We start from the raw sequence: 12,033 nt of genomic DNA, 5'->3' as shown, positions 1-12,033 counted from the left end.
TTAGAGCCCCTGATGGCTTTTGAGACGCCTAGACAGGCACGAGCTGAGTAGCCGGCTGTCTCATGTCATCAACCGTCTTTTGTAAAGAGCTGACACTGTCACGTAATTCCTTCCATAAGCTCAGCCACTCAGGTGTCGACTCCCTAGGGGGTGACATCTCCATTACAGGCAATTGCTCCGCCTCCACACCATTTTCCTCCTCATACATGTCGACACAATCGTACCGACACACAGGGAATGCTCTGATAGAGGACAGGACCCCACTAGCCCTTTGGGGAGACAGAGGGAGAGTATGCCAGCACACACCAGAGCGCTATATATATATATATATATATATATATATATATATATATATATATATATATATATATATATACACACATACATACATACATACATACAGGGATAACCTTATAGAAGTGTTTTTCCCCTTATAGCTGCTGTTTTATTTATACTGCGCCTAATTAGTGCCCCCCTCTCTTGTTTTACCCTTTTCTGTAGTGCAGGACTGCAGGGGAGAGTCAGGGAGACGTCCTTCCAGCGAAGCTGTGAGGGAAAATGGCGCCCGTGTGCTGAGGAGATAGGCTCCGCCCCCTTCTCGGCGGACTTTCCTCCCGCTTTTTGCTGTATTCTGGCAGGGGTTAAAATACATCCATATAGCCCTAGGGGTTATATGTGATGTATTTTCGCCAGCCAAAGTGTTTCTATTGCTGCTCAGGGCGCCCCCCCCCAGCGCCCTGCACCCTCAGTGACCGGAGTGTGAAGTGTGCCTGAGGAGCAATGGCGCACAGCTGCAGTGCTGTGCGCTACCTTGGTGAAGACTGATGTCTTCTGCCGCCGATTTTCCGGACCTCTTCTTGCTTCTGGCTCTGTAAGGGGGCCGGCGGCGCGGCTCTGGGACCGGACTCCGAGGCTGGGCCTGTGTTCGGTCCCTCTGGAGCTAATGGTGTCCAGTAGCCAAGAAGCCCAAGCTGGCTGCAAGCAGGCAGGTTCGCTTCTTCTCCCCTTAGTCCCTCGATGCAGTGAGCCTGTTGCCAGCAGGTCTCACTGAAAATAAAAAACCTAAAACTAAACTTTTACTAAGAAACTCAGGAGAGCCTCCTAGAATGCACCCTTCTCGGCCGGGCACAAAAATCTAACTGAGGCTTGGAGGAGGGTCATAGGGGGAGGAGCCAGTGCACACCAGGTAGTCCTAAAGCTTTACTTTTGTGCCCAGTCTCCTGCGGAGCCGCTATTCCCCATGGTCCTTACGGAGTTCCCAGCATCCACTAGGACGTCAGAGGAATATCAGATAAGGGCTTTTGCACGATAAAGCCGCCAATTCTGATACACGCCTGGCCGACGCCAAGGCCAACAGCATGACCACTTTCCACGTGAGGTATTTTAGCTCCACGGATTTAAGTGGCTCAACCCAATGCGACTTCAGGAAATCAACACCAGGTTGAGATTCCACGGTGCTACTGGAGGCACAAACGGGGGCTGACTATGCAGCACTCCCTTAACAAAAGTCTGAACTTCAGGCAGTGAAGCCAGTTCTATTTTGGAAGAAAATCGATAGAGCCGAAATCTGGACCTTAATGGAACCCAATTTTAGGCCCATAGTCACCCTTGACTGTAGGAAGTGCAGAAATCGACCTAGCTGAAATTCCTCCGTTGGGGCCTTCCTGGCCTCACAGCACGCAACATATTTCCGCCATATGCGGTGATAATGGTTTGCGCTCACTTCTTTCCTAGCTTTAATTAGCGTAGGGATAACTTCCTCCGGAATGCCCTTTTCCTTCAGGATCCGGCGTTCAACCGCCATGCCGTCAAACGCAGCCGCGGTACGTCTTGGAACAGACAGGCCCCCTGCTGCAGCAGAGGCCATGGGTCCTCTGAGATCATTTTTTGGAGATCTGGATACCAAGCTCTTCTTGGCCAATCCGGAACAATGAGTATAGTTCTTACTCCTCTCCTTCTTATTATTCTCATTACCCTGGGTATGAGAGGCAGAGAAGGGAACACATACACCGACTGGTACACCCACGGTGTTACCAGAGCGTCCACAGCTATCGCCTGAGGGTCCCTTGACCTGGCGCAGTATCTTTTTAGCTTTTTGTTGAGGCGGGACGCCATCATGTCCACCTGTGGCCTTTCCCAACGGTGTACAATCATTTGGAAGACTTCTGGATGAAGTCCCCACTCTCCCGGGTGGAGGTCGTGTCTGCTGAGAGAGTCTGCTTCCCAGTTGTCCACTCCGGGAATGAACACTGCTGACAGTGCTAACACATGATTTTCCGCCCATCGGAGAATCCTTGTGGCTTCTGCCATCGCCATCCTGCTTCTTGTGCCGCCCTGTCGGTTTGCATGAGCGACCGCCGTGATGTTGTCTGACTGGATCAGCACCGGCCGGTGTCGAAGCAGGGTCTAGCCTAGGGGTGGGCAAAATACGGCCCGCGGGCCGGATGCGGCCCGCAAACCGATCCTGCCCGGCCCACTGCGTCCCACCAGCAAGCAATGACAAGCGGCCCGACCAGCTGAGCTGCTTGTCATTGCTCTGCACTGCAGTACCTCCAAGCTGCCAGCGGCGCCTCTCTCCCCTGCTGCTGCTGCGTTGTAGCAGCCTTCTCCTCCTGCCTCCAGACTCCCCAGTGATAACGGCTGTGTTCAGCCGAAAAGGGGGTGGGACTAAGTGTCGATGAAGGGGCGGGGTTACACGGGACCTCAGGGGGCGGAGCTACACGGGACAAGAGCCAGACTGCTGCAGATCCATCCTTCCTGCCGCTGCCAGCCAGATCAGTAAGTTAATGGGAAAAGTGAGTGAGAGAAAGTGTATGTATGTGTATATATATATATATATATATATATATATATATATATATATATATATATATATATATATATATATATATATATATATATATATATAGCAATCCAGAAGAAAACAGCGGCACTCGAGGATTTAGTGAAACAAGTAAACTGTATTCAAAAAAAGGTTACAAGAGGCCGACGTTTCGGGGCTTACATGCCCCTTTGTCAAGGTGTATAACATACAGTTTACTTGTTTCACTAAATCCTCGAGTGCCGCTGTTTTCTTCTGGATTGCTACATCTTCACTTCAGAAGGCACCGGGGTACCCTCACGCCAGCCAGGAGAGTGCCAGTCCCATTTGGGATATTTATGCATTTTGGCGCAAACAGGTCACACTGTACGCCAGCCGGGGTCGAGGCACCTCCCCCTTTTGTGACTTCCTAGTCATCTTTTTCACCATACCGCACCCTTTTGTCCAGGTGGAGTTCCACAGTCACTTACACAGCGGTGTCCACTTTAGCACCAGGCACTCACAAGTCAATCTTCACGCATTCACCATGGAGACCGCATCCTCTTCAAGGCACGATGAAGATACACCGGGATGCAGAGGGATGCCATCAGTCCTGGGCGAATCCTTTAGTTTCACGGATGACGACGCGGAACGCCTTCGTTTCACGGAACAATTGGGCGCTTCAGAACGTACAGGGGGCATTGAGGATGTCTATCATCAATTACTGAAGCTGAAACGCCGCGAATGCGATTATTTACTTCACGGCATCTCATTGTCGGAATATCACCGTGAAAAGTTGATCCCAAGAGGCTTCAGAGTAAGGAACGTCCCCACCATCGGGCGGTACAATCCCGAGTTCTGCAAGAAATGGGTAGGCATACTCAACAAATGCAGCCTCGACTTGATCTTGCTGGTCGTGGAAGAATCGGGCCGAGAACTGAGGCAGACCAGGGACAAGATCTCCAAGCTTGAGATTGAACACAAGACTGTCCTGCAAGCGGATTGCAACCACGATTGGCTCACTAAACTGCAAAAACAATGCGATGAATATAGGAAAGACTTAATTAAATTTAAGCGCAATAAACAACAAATAGTCAGAGAAGACTATGACCTAAACAAGGTATACAGATGGCTGATGGGAGGAGAGGGTGGTCAAAACACCACCTATAACGCCAGAGGCCGACAAGGCTGGAGAAGACGGCGGGAGCAGAAGTCATTCACTGCCGGTACATCAAACAGCGACAGCGAGAGCGCCTTCTTAGACTCGGAAGGGTCATCCAGGGCACAGCCGGTCCCTTTAGGGACCCCCGGGGCTACCCCAGTAGAACAAGGCAGAAGAGGGCGCCCACCCGCAGGGGCAAGCAGTGCGCGCGAATCAAAGGCGCGTGCAGCCAAAAAGAATCCCTGATCTTCAACCTATCCAGCAGATCCTTCTCGGATATAGAACTGAGAGTTCTGGAGAAGGGTCTTTCTTTTGTACCCACCAATCCATTCAACAAATTTCAGTGGCAAATTGACCTGCACCGCTTTTCACGCAAGTTGAGACTGCAGGAATTTTTTCAAAATTCCGACCCACAGGATCCAACAACAGTCTCCTTCAGCGACAGATTCTATCAGACCCGACATAAATCCACCTTCGATCCCCCTTCAACCAACCCTTCCATACAAGCTTTTACCAGATTACTGGACGACTCAGTCGCCAAATACACAGCGGCGACACCAACTATACATCGGAATCTCTCCAGGGCTGAGCAAACAGCCCTCAAACAGTTGGGAACGTACCGCGATGTAATCTTCCGTCCTGCGGACAAGGGAGGAGGTTTAGTTGTCCTTAACCTCTCCGATTACATCAAAGAAGTAGAGGGACAACTGGCAGATCCGGAGACGTATGAGGAATTGTCCCACGACCCCACCTCCGACTACCAGCAAGAATTGGAGCAGCTGCTCAACCAGGCCCGGTCCAATGATCTACTAACAGGAAAGCTGTGTGAGGCACTCAAACAGGATCACCCACGGGTACCCCTTTTCTTTGTGGTACCCAAAATCCACAAGAATGCCACATCCCCGCCCGGCAGACCCATCATAGCCGCTAGAGAGTCCATCTTTCAGCCCATCTCCACATTTCTAGATGGTATTCTGCAACCATTGATCGTTAAACATCACAATTACATCAAGGACACCACCAGTTTCCTGGAGCGAATCAACAACATTGGGCAGGTTCCTCCAGGGACACTAATGTGTGTGGTAGATGTTAAGAGCTTATATACGAGCATCCCCCACCAGGAGGGTCTACAGGTTATGCAGGATTTTCTCATTAAAGAAAAGATGGACACTCTTGACATTGGGCTCTTCATGCAACTCCTTACATTGACCTTAAAAAGGAACTTCTTCATGTTTAATGGGAAATTTTTCCAACAGCGAACAGGATGTGCGATGGGGAGCAACGTCTCCCCATCCTTCGCGAATGTCTTTATGTTCCAGGAGGAACAGGCGGTATTCTTTGACAACCAGGCCGTTGTGCAGAACATCTTGATGTTCGTCAGATATATAGACGATTTGTTCCTACTTTGGACAGGGGACAAAGCACATTTTGAGCATCTTATGGAGGAAGCAAACACAACAGACCATCCACGATCAAGTACACCTACAATATCAGTAACGAAACTGTGAATTATCTGGATGTCAGGATCATAATCAAGGACGGTACTTTAACCACCGGCCTGTTTTCAAAGCCCACAGACAAGAATGTGTATCTCAGGGCTAATAGTCATCACCCAAGACCCTTAAAAGAGGGACTCCCCAGATCTCAGATGATCAGGGCGTCCAGGATCATCAGTGACCGCTCTACCTTGGATCAAGCATTAGGAAACATGGTAGACAAGTTCGCTCAACGGGGTTACAACTACCATAAGCTCCAGGTACAGAAAAACGAGATCATGGCAACGCCGAGGGAAACCTTACTCAAGCCCACAGTCCGCAAGAACCAAGCGGTTATACCGTTTGTGAATCAGTTCAGTACAGCAAGCCCAGTAATCCAGAGAGCGGCTAGGGCTTTGTGGCCCATAGTGGCCTCAGACGCGAAACTTCCAATGTTTAGAAAACAACGTCCGATGCTATGCTTCACCAGAGGCAAAAGCATAAGAGATATTATAGTACACTCGGATATAACCGGGTTCCAAAGCGAGACACAACGATCCTCTACTTTTCTCTCAAAGGCCCCTGGATGCTACAAGTGCCCCAAATGTACCACCTGTAACAATATGACCACTGGGTCTTTTTTTAAACATCCTTACAAAGAAAGGACCTACCAGATCAGACACGTGGTAACTTGCACTACCACCCACATAGTGTATACACTTACCTGTCCGTGCCACCTAGTGTATGTGGGCAAGTCCATCAGAACTTTTAGAGAGAGGATGGCCCTACACAGGTCCGCAATTAAGCAGGCCCTTTCGGGCAAATCCTCCGAACAACCCGTGGCTAGACACTTCGCGGCGATGGGCCACTCATTGAATGACTTGAGACACCAGATTATCGACCACGTACCCCGCAGCATCCGAGGAGGGGACAGGGATCGAAGATTACTACACATTGAATCCAAATGGATCTTTGAACTGGGCACCATCAGCCCAGGAGGGCTGAATGAAAAATTTTCATGGAATATATTCATATAATTCTATGCTGCTATGTTCCACTCTGCGTTCCGGGGTGACCCAGCCACTCACTGCATGTTTCCCCATCCTGGTCCAGCCTGACACACAGGGCGCGCACATTGAGTCCTTAGCTGGCATCTGACAGAACTCGGTGAAAGCAGGTCCCCCTCAGCAGCATATACGGCTCACAGGTGGAGCATGTTTTTTCACCAGCAGGCACACCGGTCATACAACCAGCCCAGCCATCGGGTTTCATGCCCATGCGCACCACAACGGTCGCAGTGCCAGGCCGGCACGAGCCGCAGTCATTACAAGGGCACACGGTGGATCCCACAGACTCCAGCATGTTATCATTTTTTATTAGCTTTGAGGGTCCAGCTCCCACCGAGTCCTGCCACATGCATGCAATATTGTCCCTCTGGCGCCTCGGAGATCACATAGTGCCCCACGGAGATGTTGGGTTCCCCAGGCACTATTACACGTAGTCCTTTTTGCACTCTATTCATCACCCTGATATGGTCACCAGCTGAGTTATCATCACAGTTTTCGGCATCAGGCGTCCCAGTTGCCATAGCTACGAGCACACGCACCCAGACGTCACGTAGCCACGGACGGCTATTCGGGCGTCCCTGTTACCACAGCAACGGGCGCAGTCTTTCAGACGTCACAGAGCCGCGACCGGAAGTCCGGCGGCTCCACCGCGTCTCCGTTCACACACCTGCACTGAGTTGAACTTCACGGGGATATAAGGTAAGCCTTCACTCCTACACATTGTTATACACCTTGACAAAGGGGCATGTAAGCCCCGAAACGTCGGCCTCTTGTAACCTTTTTTTGAATACAGTTTACTTGTTTCACTAAATCCTCGAGTGCCGCTGTTTTCTTCTGGATTGCTACATCTTCACTTCAGAAGGCACCGGGGTACCCTCACGCCAGCCAGGAGAGTGCCAGTCCCATTTGGGATATTTATTCATTTATATATATATATATATATATAGTATATATATATATATTAATATATATATATATGTGTGTGTGTGTATTTGTGTGCGGACAGTGGCGTCAGACTGTTTTTAGTTTGGGGGGAGAGATCTTTAGCTCTCGCTGTACCAAACCCTCCTGTGGTTCCGTCACCGTGTCACCCCCCCCCCCCCCGTGTTCTGTGACTGTGTCACACCCCCCGTGTTCTGTCACTGTGTCACACCCCCCGTGTTCTGTCACTGTGTCACACCCCCCCGTGTTCTGTCACTGTGTCACACCCCCCGTGTTCTGTCACTGTCACACCCCCGTGTTCTGTCACCGCGCCACACCCCCGTGTTCTGTCACTTTGGTCACCCCCACCGTGTTCTGTCACTTTGTCACCCCCACCGTGTTCTGTCACTTTGTCACCCCCACCGTGTTCTGTCACTGTCACCCCCCCACCATGTTCTGTCACCCCCCCGTGTTCTGTCACCGTGTCACCCCCCCGTGTTCTGTCACCCCCACCGTGTTCTGTCACCCCCACCGTGGTTCTGTCACCGTGACACTTTCCCCCCCCCCCCCCCCCCCCCCCGTGTTCTGTCACTGTGTCACACCCCCCCCCCCCCCTCCCCGTGTTCTGTCACCCGGAGCGCACTCTGTACTATTACCCCCCCCCCCCCGGCTCAAGCAGTGTGGTGCCCAAAAAGGGGGTGTGGCTTAATCTAAAAGGGGCATGGTCTGGTGGGTCTTTTCTCTTTCGCTCCGGGGGCATGTCCAGCTTCCCCCGAAGATGCTGGCTGCCCCCGGAGACTGGACTGTGTGTGTGCGGACTCTTATCTGTGACCCCTCGTGTTCTGTCACTGTGTCACACACTCCCCGTGTCCTATCACTGTGTCCACACCTTTCCCAGGGCCATAAGACCCTGGATAATTTGCTTGCTGCGCAATAATTATCCTAAATAAAATGTCAATGTGTAAAAGGGAGCTCTACCTGCTGTAATGTGTGTAAGTGGCGCAATTTGAATAATGGAGACTATTGTGCAACCTAATACTAATCTGTATTATTTTTTGTTCACACTCCTTCCACATGAAGCCACGTCCCTATATTTTTGGCAAGTGAGGGGAGCTGCTATTTTGTGTGTGGCCCTCTGATACTGACAGGAAATGTCAAGTGGCCCCTCAGCTGAAATAATTGCCCACCCCTGGTCTAGCCTGACTTGGGGCATTGTAAATGGCCCTTAGTTCCAGAATATTTATGTGTAGGGAAGTCTCCTGACTTGTCCATAGTCCTTGGAAGTTTCTTCCCTGTGTGACTGCCCCCCAGCCTCGAAGGCTGGCATCCGTGGTCACCAGGACCCAGTCCTGTATGCCGAATCTGCGGCCCTCTAGAAGATGAGCACTCTGCAGCCACCACAACAGCGACACCCTGGCCCTTGGAGACAGGGTTATCCGCCGATGTATCTGAAGATGCGACCCGGACCACTTGTCCAACAGATCCCACTGGAAGATCCTTGCATGGAACCTGCCGAATAGAATTTCTTCGTAAGAAGCTACCATCTTTCCCAGGGCTCGCGTGCATTGATGCACCGACACCTGTATTTGTATTAGGAGGTCTCTGTCTAGAGACGACAACTCCTTGGACTTCTCCTCCGGGAGAAACCCTTTTTTCTTGTTCTGTGTCAGGAACAGTAAACGCGTCGTAGGAACCAGCTGCGACTTTGGAATATTCAGAATCCAGTCGTGCTGTTGTACCACTTCCCGAGATTGTCGGAGTAGCACTAACAACTGCTCCCTGGACCTCGCCTTTATAAGGAGATCGTCCAAGTACGGGATAATTATTTCGGCCATTTTTCCGCTGACTGAGGGATTTCTAGCAGCTCGGTGTACACGTGATCGCACACTTGCATGGCGAATATACACTCCCCTTGGGCGGTGACTATCTGATTGCAGGACAACAATTTCAGCAGCCAAGCAATCAGGTTTGAATCACCCCCTTAGTCACATATACAAGTGTCCCCATATCAAATCAATCAGCAGTCTCCAGTTGCGTCCTGTTTGGATCGCACGGTGATTAAGATGCATTTTCAGGTAGCAAGGAAAAGATGCCTGGCGCTAGCAGTATCGCATGGACCTGGCAGGTTACTCACACCAGGTGTCTCCCGTCACGGTATACTGAGGCTAGTTGTACAAGGACACATCCCTAAGTGCAAGATATTCCAATTACCTTTACTTTAGGTAGGTTTCTAGAAAAGTTTTAGAAGTAATACCAATAAATGTTTTTAAAAAAGAAACAAAAAAAAAAACCACATGCTGAACACTAGTACACTTTGTTCTCAATGGATACAAGGGAATATACACAGAATGTTTTGTAGAATCTGAAGTACACACCTGCCAACTTCATTGGGAAGTGTGAACACTTGCATTCTTGGGTCAATCTCAACTTGATCTGTTACAGCTGTGAGGAAATAAAATGTAGTCTTTAGATTTATGAAGAACTCAAAATTAATGGGAGACATGCGAAATGTTAACAACTCACCACACATGATTAACCAGGAGTAAAAGTCATTCTACAAAACAGGATTTTACAGATAAAGCCATTTCTCCGATTTCATAGGTGACACTGGAGCTATGGCAAGTGGGGTATAGACAGGTATCCTTGAGGTATCTTTTGGAGCTGGGTGGGAGAGGAGGATGTATGAATGTATGATGCCCCACACTTTATTTCACTAGGGGATATACAATAGGATTTTAAATTACCTACCGGTAAGTCCTTTTCTCATAGTCCGTAAAGGATACTGGGAATCCATTTCGTACCATGGGGTATAGATGGGGCCACTAAGAGCCATGGGCACTAAGAATTTGATAGTGTGGGCTGGCTCCTCCCTCTATGCCCCTCCTACCAGACTCAGTTTAGGAAACTGTGCCCGAGGAGACGGACATACTTTGAGAGAAGGATAAATAAATAAATAAAATAAAAGATAGTGGTGAGATTCCGAACCAACACACACACACACACACACACACACACACACACACACAAACAGAGGAAAGCTATGCAAACCCAACTTTCAACAGCAATAGCAACAGCTGAACCAACAATACTTAACCAAGTAACAGTGCAGGAAGAACAAAGCACCGGGCGGGCGCACAGTATCCTCTACGGACTACGAGAAAGATTTACCGGTAAGTAATTCAAATCCTATTTTCTCTTATGTCCTAGAAGATACTGGAGTTCCATTTAGTACCATGGGGATGTACCAAAGCTCCTAAACCGGGAGGGAGAGTGCTGAGGTTCCTGCAGAACTTATTGATCAAACTGAAAGTCCTCAGAGGCCAAGGTATCGAATTTGTAGAACTTAGCAAACGTTTTCGAACCAGACCAAGTAGCTGCTCGGCAGAGCTGTAAAGCAGAGACACCCCAGGCAGCCGTCCAGGATGAACACACTGACCTAGTAGAGTGGGCCTGTAAAGATTTTGGACATGGCAAACTTGCTGTGGAATAAGCATGCTGGATAGTATGCCTGATCCAGCGTGCAATTGTCTGCTTTGAAGCAGGACAGACCGTTTTATTGGGATCATATAGAACAAACAGCGAGTCGGATTTCATATGACGAGCTGTCCTCTTTACGTATACCTTCAAAGCACTCACATCATTCAAAGACTTTGAAGTAGCGGAAGCGTCGGTGATAACCGGAACCACAATAGGTTGGTTGATGTGAAACACACAGACACCACTTTCAGAAGAAATTGCTGACTAGTTCTGAGTTCAGCTCTGTCCTCATGGAAAATTAAATAGGGGCTCTTGTGAGACAAAGCCCCCAGCTCCGACACATGTCTTGCTGAAGCTAAGGCCAACAGTGTGACGGTCTTCCACGCAAGGTACTTTACGTCAACCTCCTGTAACAGTTCAAACTAGTCCGATTGGAGGAACTGCAGCAACAAACTGAGATCCCAAGGTGCCGTGGGAGGCACAAAGGGAGGTTGGATGCGCAGAACACCTTTCAAGAACTTCTGGACCTCATGGAGAGAAGCCAATTGTCTTTGAAAGGAAATGGATAAGGCCAAAATCTGGACTTTTATGGAGCCCAGACGTAGGCCCACATCCACACCTGCCTGAAGAGCAAGAAACATCCCAGGTGAAATTCCACCACAGAATAATTTCTGCTCTCACACCAAGAGACGTATTTCTTGCAAATGCGATCATAATGCTTAGACGTTACCCCCTTCCTGGCTTGGAACATAGTCGGGACAACCTTGTTAGGGATCCCTTTCCTGGCTAGTATCAGCTAGTTCCACTTCCATGCCGTCAAACGTAGCCGCGGTAAGTCCTGATAGACGAACGAGCCCTGGTGCAGAAGATCCTCGCAAAGAGGTAGAGGCCACGGATCTTCGAGGAGCATCTCCAGAAGGTCCACGTACAAGGCCCTTCTTGGCCAGTCTGGAGCAATGAGTATTGCTTGAACCTTTTCCCTTTTTATTCTTTTAAAAATTCTTGGGAACAGAGGAAGTAGAGGAAACACGTACACCATCTCATAGACCCATGGAGTCGTCAGGGCGTCTACCGCCACTGCTTGTGGGTCTCTCGACCTGGAATACCGCTTGAGCTTCTTGTTCAAACAAG

At 49.5% G+C, this 12,033-nt stretch overlaps 1 protein-coding gene across 5 annotated transcripts in view; it reads right to left on the bottom strand.

The window, feature by feature from the left end:
• Positions 1-12,033, bottom strand: part of LOC134910124 (protein Mis18-alpha-like) — a 294,627-nt gene that overhangs the window by 178,795 nt on the left and 103,799 nt on the right. For all 5 annotated transcript variants that reach the window (XM_063917798.1, XM_063917795.1, XM_063917797.1 and 2 more), the window contains exon 2: positions 9,801-9,867. In XM_063917798.1, coding sequence (XP_063773868.1) covers positions 9,801-9,867 — 67 coding nt within the window. The remainder of the gene's footprint in view (positions 1-9,800; positions 9,868-12,033) is intronic.

This window comes from Pseudophryne corroboree, chromosome 4 (genome assembly GCF_028390025.1).
Source record: "Pseudophryne corroboree isolate aPseCor3 chromosome 4, aPseCor3.hap2, whole genome shotgun sequence".
Lineage (NCBI taxonomy): Eukaryota > Metazoa > Chordata > Amphibia > Anura > Myobatrachidae > Pseudophryne > Pseudophryne corroboree.
The sequence above is the reverse complement of the archived record's forward strand: the minus strand, read 5'-3'. Positions and strand labels throughout refer to the sequence as shown.